This window comes from Miscanthus floridulus, chromosome 9, assembly GCF_019320115.1.
Source record: "Miscanthus floridulus cultivar M001 chromosome 9, ASM1932011v1, whole genome shotgun sequence".
NCBI lineage: Eukaryota > Viridiplantae > Streptophyta > Magnoliopsida > Poales > Poaceae > Miscanthus > Miscanthus floridulus.
In genome coordinates, this window is record NC_089588.1 from 93,439,970 (window position 1) to 93,448,384 (window position 8,415).

At 40.7% G+C, this 8,415-nt stretch overlaps 1 protein-coding gene across 6 annotated transcripts; it reads right to left on the bottom strand.

Annotated features, from left to right (window-relative positions):
• Window positions 1–3,367: 3,367 nt before the first annotated feature.
• LOC136482400 (putative disease resistance protein At1g50180) lies at window positions 3,368–5,888 on the bottom strand. 6 transcript variants are annotated; one of them, XM_066479616.1, is made up of 3 exons: window positions 5,460–5,888; window positions 3,978–4,031; window positions 3,368–3,890 (listed from the first exon to the last, which is right to left on the bottom strand). In XM_066479616.1, the coding sequence occupies exons 1-2, from the start codon at window positions 5,819–5,821 to the stop codon at window positions 4,007–4,009; spliced, it is 387 nt and encodes a 128-aa protein (XP_066335713.1). In that variant the 5' UTR covers window positions 5,822–5,888; the 3' UTR covers window positions 3,368–3,890; window positions 3,978–4,006. The 6 variants fall into 6 exon arrangements, with proteins under 6 accessions (XP_066335713.1, XP_066335710.1, XP_066335711.1 ...); XM_066479613.1 differs by having other exon boundaries at window positions 5,415–5,888; XM_066479614.1 differs by lacking the exon at window positions 3,978–4,031.
• Between the last annotated feature and the right edge of the window lie 2,527 nt (window positions 5,889–8,415).

Consider the following 8,415-nt stretch of genomic DNA (forward strand, 5'->3'; position numbering starts at 1 on the left):
GGAGTAGATATGACCACGAGATCTGTACCAAGTCGTGCAGGACGACTGGTCCGAGCTGGTCGGGTAGATCTATTGTGGGGAGCGGTTACCTGCTCATTAGGTTGACTTTGAATCGTACTTACCAGAGCTAGGGTTTCAGCGAGTTTGGTGCCGACCCGATCGATGGAGTCGAGCAGGTCGGTGTTGTCGATCTGCTTCCCTTTGTAGCGGGGAAGCGGATGACTGAGTTGTCGGCGTGGCTGAAGATGATGCAGGCGTGGTCGGAGCCAGATGTACCGTGGTCGGAGCCAGATCCATCGTGGTCGGAGCCGTATCCGTCGTGGTCGGAGCCGTAGCCGATGCAGGTGAAGCAGTGGTCGGCGCAGACTGAATCCACGCCTCCTCCGTGGTCATGGCGATGAAGTCGTCGGAGCCGGTGGTCCAGGTGATCTGGCCGACGGTGAACGTGAGGCCGTTCGGCGTAGCCATGGAGCCGGAGATGATGACCATCTTGTTTGCTTGGAGAGCAGTACGCACACCCCCTACCTGGCGCGCCACTGTCGACGAAATATGGTCGGCAGTCTACCTAGGGGTATGCCCAAGGTAGTAGATTGTCGGCAGACAGATGCGCAAGCCACAAACAAGACGGTGACGCAAGACAGACACGAGGTTTTATCCAGGTTCGGCCGCCAAGAAGGCGTAATACCTACGTCCTGCGTCTGATTTGTATTGCTGTATGTCAATGAGAGATGTTTTTTAGAGGGATCCCCTGCCCGCCTTATATAGTCCGGGGGGGGGGGGCAGGGTTACAGATCTGGAAACTAATCCTAGCCAGTTACAATTGCCATATATGGCTGGATAAGGATTCCTATTCTAACCGACCAGGATCTTGCTTGATCGCCAAATCCGCCTTGACTCCTTGTGCGGGACTCCGATCAGGTTGGCTGGGCCGCACGTCGTCTTTTGGTGGACCGGACCCACCAATCCGGGCCGGCCCAAGCTTAGCCGTAAGGGTATAGGGGTTAATACCCCCACAGTATTCTTACCACCCAAAAAGAATTTACTTCTCCTAAGTGTCATATTAAAGTAATCCAACTTTCATCTACAAGTCGAGAAGATAAATGGATAATCACATCTTGGAGTGCTAGACTAAACTAAAGCAAGGAGAAAGGAGGGCTGCTGTCAACTAGGAGGGATTTCTTTATGTTTTATATTTTACTCTCAAAGGAATACTCTGAACAAAAATTGTGTCATGAATTATGTGGATTGGTACTCATTGTAATGCAACAAATCCTTTATACTATATATATGGCTGAGTGTGCTTATTTTCTATGTGTCAGATGGTCTAGCATTTCTTGTTAAATTGTGCAGGCATTATCTCAATATTTGTCTCAAAAATTAAATAATTATGTTATTAATGATTGAACGGTTTATTCATTGCAACACATATAAGTGTTGTGAAAAACTAAATCTATACGTTGCTACAAACAATAGAGGTCCTTCGTCCATGATTTGTACAAACACATATAAGTGTTGCCATAGCCCATTATTATGCGTTACAACTTTGCAACGGTTATTAGTATGGGTCTTAAAACATAAATAAGTGTTGCAAAAGATCCTTACAACGCCACTTTAGGCAACGCATATTAGATGCGTTCATATAGACCCTGCCAACGCATATATGGACTTTTAGCAACGTATATTTGCGTTGCGAAAGGGGATGTCTTGTTGTAGTGTGAGTAATTGCAGGTCCCACAGGTACACGTTTGGATGTAGAAAGGCCCACGCGGAGACTTATGATGAAGTAGTGTTCGTTATAGTTGTAAAACCGTTCATCACAGATGAGTGATTGTGGGTCCCACAGGTACACGTCAGATGGAGAAAGGACTGTGCAGAGACTTATGATGAACTGGCGTTCGTTACAGTTCAAAAACCGTTTGTCACATATGGGTAATTGGTTCAATGACGAAGTTCTATTCGTCACAATTCTAAAGCAGATTATCGCAAATGAGTAGGAACAGTTGCGCGTGTGATCTATGATGAGACCCTGTGTCGTTCAATGACAATTTTTTGTGACGATATATGATTTTGTCATAAATAAGCAGTGCCAAAGGACCGCCACCAATGATCCTTGACGACACAAAAAAATCGTCATAGAAATCGATCTTCTATGACAGGTTTTGATTTGTCATTAAAATTTTCATCATGGATGTTCACATTTCTACTAGTGAGAAGAGCATGCAAAACAACGAAAGAAAAATAAATCGAATAGGTATGTTTGTGTAATGGATGTCAGTGGTGAGTAATTTTCACCAACTCCACGAAATTAGAGTTTTCAGAGCACCCCTTAAGGTACTCCATGAATTTGGTGGATCTGAGAGATAGATCCATGTTTTTGGCAGATCTGGAGTTCGTGGAGTTTGGGCGTTTGGCTAGACAAATTGTGAGCGGAGCCGTTTTTTTAGGATTTGGAGCTGCGTGGAGCTCTATCAAACACCCCCTTAAATGGCTTCGTAGACACTAACCTTTTGGAAGACGGATTCACAACAATTTGAATGCCTTCATCAAGATCTAATTGAAAAGTGGTCTCTAAAATGGAGAAATAACTAGCACGAAAATCAAGCAATCTAGCCATCGAAACAATTAAACAAGCTATAAATTCAAAAGAGTGGATGCTTGTTACTAACCTTAAACCAAGAAGATCATGCCCATCCTTCAAAATCCAAGATCATTCATGAGCATTTTGGTGAAAAATGACCACTACAATGGAGGGAGAGGTGAGGAAAGGCGTCTCCTTGGATGAGTGTGCTCAGGATGGGAGGGAGGAAGGAGGGTTTTGTACTGTACACATATCACTTCCGGCTCAAGCCACAAGCCGACAGTGATATGTCACTGTCGGCTGAAGCCACCGGCCAGCAATGATACGTGTACAATACAGGGGCATTGCCGCCTTGTGGCTTGAGCCGGCACTGATAAGGACCTTCATTGCCGGGTTACTAGGACTCCAATCATTTATGAATTTTCAGCTAATGACCTGACAGTGAAGAGTTATCATTGCCAGCTCGTAAAAAACCGGCAATGATGTGCTGACAGTTAATGTCAGTTCTATAGTAGTGTGCTATTAGGGGAGATACAACTCCCCCTTTATTTGAGGGGGGATGTGGTGGCCACAAAAAAAGAGAAAATGGTATATATTAAAGAACTACTAAAGCAAGAAAAAGTAGAGTTATCCCAATACGATAGTTTTATGGGGATAGGGGAAGGTATTAGGGTGCTGCTGGAGATGCTCTAATTTTCTTAAATTTTAATAAAAGTCTTCCATTATAGAAAATGACGGCTGCAGCGTGTTACCAGAAAATAACTTGTTCGGTGTGTGGTTTAGGAGAATGTTCCATTAATTAGAAGCTTCACAGAAACTGAGTTTCAATAGTACATCTTAAAAATCTAGCCATACGATCGAATATATGCGCAGGCCACTATACTAATACTAGTTACATTACATTTCACGAATTCCCCTGTTTTATTAATATATACAGATGGGCAATGTCTGGTGCCTTGCCTGTTCTTAAAAAAGCATAAATAAATGTTGAAGAATTGAGCAGAAAGCCAAAAACAGGACAAACATACTGGATTACTCAACACAAACATTCCACGTACACTAATCTTCCTGGACGACTCCTGGTGAGTCTCGGTTGAGGAAGAAACGGCGTTGTGCTCTACAGTTTCTTGCACACTTAGTTCTGGTGAGGCTCGGTACAGTTGAGGACGTATTTATTATAGCGACCGTTGTTTGTCTTTTCTTTTCTGAGCTTGCCCGACTGCACCATGTGGTCTAAGCATTTGGCCACATATGTGTCCTTAATGTAATTGGTGATACTCGTTATTGAATAATTGTTATTGTCGGCTGCCTCCTGCAAGGAACAAGTCCCACCATCAACAAAGATTTAATATCACTCCATGACGCTGGCATCATTAAAGAAACTAATATCTTAACTTACTATTACTAGAGCCTCCATGTTAATTTTCACTAGACACACCAGAAAATATAAATCCTACAAATTATCATAATAATCAGAAACATCTGGCCTTTAATTTGGTAGACTCTATTCATCAATAATAACCATTGGATCTATTCTATTTTTTAAAAAATTATCCACTTTTGCCATTATGAAAAAATACATAAAGTAAACCATAATTTTGTATCTAAATTACCCACCTCTACTATTATGAATGATAATTCAAATAACCCTCTATATTTATATCAAAATTACCCACCTAGACTTATGAAAGATAATTCAAAATAACCCCCAAAATCTGCATCTAAATTACTCACATGTACCATATAATTCAAAATAAGCACTTAAATTTGTAACTAGATTACCTACCTTTACCATTAATGAAAGATAGTTCAAAATAACCCCTTAATTCTTATCAAAATTACCAAACATTACAATTATATGAGATAATTTAAAATAATCGCATAATATATTTTATAAATTACTATCCACCTCTGCCATTATGAAAGATAATGCAAATTAACCCCTAGGTTTGCATTCAAACTACCCATACATGTCATTATAGAAGACAATGTAAATTAATAGCTAGTTAATAATTTGAATCTAAATTATCCACCTCAGCTGTTATAAAAAATAAAAAAGTTTCTCAAATCTACATGTAAAGTTAATATAGGCTATTATAAAAATAGTTCAATACCCATAAGGCACAATATATATATTTTTGAAATACACATTTCTACCACTATTAAGTTTAAAATGTGCACACAGCTATGTTTCACGGTATAGACCTAGTAAACATGTATACAATAGGATAAATATTTATTTTAATAGTTTATCAAGCATGGAAAAATATTCTTTAACAAACCACATAACAATGACACTGACAATTCACTTTAAGTTATATATTACTCCATGAGAATAAATTTCTCATTATTTTAAAACAATACTAATACCCTTATAATTCTTTGATACGAACAATTTAGCATCTTGAGTTCCACGGTGCATGCTGATTGCTGAAACAACTATTTATGTCATTGTAAGAATTAAGAGGGTAGGCTTTAGGACCTATAATATTCTTTTAATAAAATAAAAAATAAAAAAATTTGAACAAAAAGATACAATAAGCATTAGAATTTCAATTTAACACATAGATAAAAATCTGTATAGCAACTAGATCAGAACGTAAAAGTTATAATATAGATTCCTGATAACCCCGTTCGGCTTACCCAGAAACCGGCTTGTTCGGCTTCTTTTTTTAGCTGGAACACTCTCACAACAATTCAGCCAGAACAGTGTTTTTCAGCCAGTTTCACCCAAGTTTTACCAAGCCGGGATGCAATAAGAGCTTATATAGTTTAAGTTTAGGTTTCAACTAAATACATATTGCACTAGAAAAGGATTAATCCTAAAAATGTGTACGTGCTGTTGTTTCCGACGATCTCCTCGAGTCGCACGTTCACGGACCGGATCCTGCGGGAGAGGATGGCCCGGACGCAGACATGCGTGCGGAGATTGAAGATGAGCTCCTTGGCAATTCGCCACCAGTTACACCCGAAGCGGCGGGAGAGGCTGCCCTGTAGGTAGTACTGGTCGACGGCGTCCTCCACCTCAAAGCTGGCGTCGCGGATCTGGAACGCCAGCACCCGGATGAGCCGGCTGCCGTCGTGCCGGCCACGCAGTTCGGCTTCGTGGACTAAGGCTTGCAGCCACATGAGCTTATCGCGGAGCTTGTCGATCTCGCCGCCCACTGCCGCGAGAGCCTTAGCCTCCTTCACTACCACCTCCTGCACCTTGCTCAGCAGCGGCCCAACGATCACCTCCGCCATATCCCACCCTTGGTATCGATCGATATGTGCGTCTCTTCCTTTGTGGTCGGATTGGAGTGGAGTTGGCGCCCGTGCCGGAGGCTATCAGTGAGCCCATCTATTTATAGGCGTTTTCTTCCCGGGCGCTACATGCATGTGTTGCACTCTGTATTTTATGCAACGAAAGATAATAACTGATGCTATACGATGTCCTTTGTGGTTTTGTCCAAAGCCAAACATTCTATGCTACTATGTTTATACAAAAAAATACTAATATTTGTTCTACCAAATAAATATCATTATTTATCATTAAATGCATTTTCATACTAAATATATTTGGTGCCATAAATATTACTAAAATTCTTCCCTATAAACTTGGTCAAACATAAAAACTTTGACTTACGATAAAACCAATATATCACTTTTTGTAAGACGAAGGTAGTATTACAGTAGTATATACTCACCCGGTCGTCTAACATTTTCTAAGACGTGGTCATACATTAAAAATTGAGGAGTATTTAGCCAATAAAAGAATCTCCATGTTAATTCTCGGCGCACTACAACAAATATACTAGCATTCTGTGATGTTCTTTTTTTCTGACAATAACTAAGTAATCTATCATGAAGAATAACTTCGGATTATAACAGTGTTTCTTTTTGGACAAATGAAAACCATCACAAAGTACGACACACACATGGGCGCACCAAAACTTTGTAAAAATAACCTAGAGTTCTCACACTATTTTCTGTGTGAGAATTTCACTTGGTGTGGTGCTGAACTACACCACCATTGACGGAGCTCGAGCGGGCACTAGAGACTAAAGAGTACGTGCACTTCGCCATATGGTATAGTGTTTTTTTTATTATAATGACAACCCGATTACTAGGTTGACATGTGTGTGAAGATGAGGAACAAGAATGACAACCCTTTGTAGGCTGACATCTATATAGGTCACTAGATGATGAAGAACAAGAATGAACAAGATCTGAGAAGAAATAGAGTTAAAACAAAGCACCATAATTGCCCTGTTCGCTTAACTTATAAGCCGTGCTTTTTTCAGCCAACGAACAGTATTTTTCTCTCACAACAAATCAGCCAACAGTACTTTCAGCCATGGCTTATCAGCTAAGCGAACAGGGCAAGGATCACACAGTGAACATCTGAGAGGTGGTAATGAAGAAAACCATAGTGCGCAATGTCACCGGACACTAAGGTAAAGGGAAGAGAAGGCCGCCAGATCCTCCGGTGAATGATCAAATACTTATTACACAGTTAGTTGGATGGAGGCACCATGATACAGCGAGTAGAAAGGGACGAGAGGCCATTTCATTCAATGATGTGGGACCCTGTGCATGGCAGTGGCTAAAATGCCAACAGTTGGCAACAACTGGATACTTCACTAGATAATACATTGAAGGGTATCACGGGGTTGTTGGATCACCAGTGATGTCTACTATTGCAGATTCTGTGGGCTATAAAATATGCCCTTGGCCAGCCATTTCAACGGTTTGGAGTACCTAGAGCGTATATGAGCGTATATGATGGTAAAGCAGGTGTAAGTAAAATGGATCCTAGGCCCATTTAGCTTGGATTTTGATGTTTAATGATCAACAATATTAAATTGGACTAATGTATTTGCAAATGTTTGTTTTATAGTCCAATAGGGTGCAAACGTGGCTTGGACGACGGCGATGTGATGATCTGTGATCAACACCTCAAGAAAGACATTGGAAGATACATAGAAGACATACAAGATCAAGCAAAGTCCAAGACACAAAGATGAAACCAAGCCAGGCGCAAAGATCATGAAGAAACAAGTGAAGAAAGGGTTAAAAGTGTGACCGGACGCTCTAACCGGACTCACTGGCCGGACGCGTCTGGTGTGAAACCCTAGCATGAGTGCGCCTGCCCGTGTGCCGGTGTAGCACCCGGTTTAAAGAACAAAACCAGACACACACCATATGTGAGTCCACAAAGTCAAATCTCACATATAGCTACAAATAAGTGTAATATCATTAGACAATGCACAATATATAATGCACTTAGTATAAAGAATATAACCTTAGATAGCAAACAGCGGAAAGACAACTCCAAACTTCGGGTAAAGACTCCAATTCCACAGGGACAACTGACTGGGTGATCATAAGCCTAATTCTTCCAAACTCTTGCAATCTGGTACCCATCCGTGATTTTTATCCAAATAATTGAAAAATAAAGGAAGCGTAAGTACATGTTGTACTCAACAAATATATCATGGGGTTCATCGGGCTCAAAAGGCTGACACTGGTTTAACTGCGATTAGCTTTTAATGAGTCATCTTTTAGCAATTGGGTGGCAATAAGTTTATTCACAAGCCCATATAAACACATGATCATGTAAACATGAATAATAAATAGCATAAATAATTAACCATTAATGAGCATCTTTATCATCAGTATCATCAGTGTTCATCATCTATTCCGTAAAAGTTCCAAGGTCGCTCATGACCGTGAGCACGGCTGATATACCAGTTTTACACTCTGCAGAGGTTGTACACTTTCACTATGAGTCGTGATACCCATATGCCCGGATTAATTACTCCCAAAACACTTTCAAGGTGAGCAGGCAGGGTTCA

What these genes read in the sequence shown, in the direction of transcription:
- LOC136482400 (XM_066479611.1), bottom strand. Translation starts at nt 5,821, where the DNA reads ATGGCGGAGGTGATCGTTGGGCCGCTGCTGAGCAAGGTGCAGGAGGTG. An exon ending in ATCGTCGGAAACAACAGCAC is followed by an intron (nt 3,891 to 5,414) that starts GTACACATTTTT and finishes TGTTCCTTGCAG; the next exon opens with GAGGCAGCCGACAATAACAA.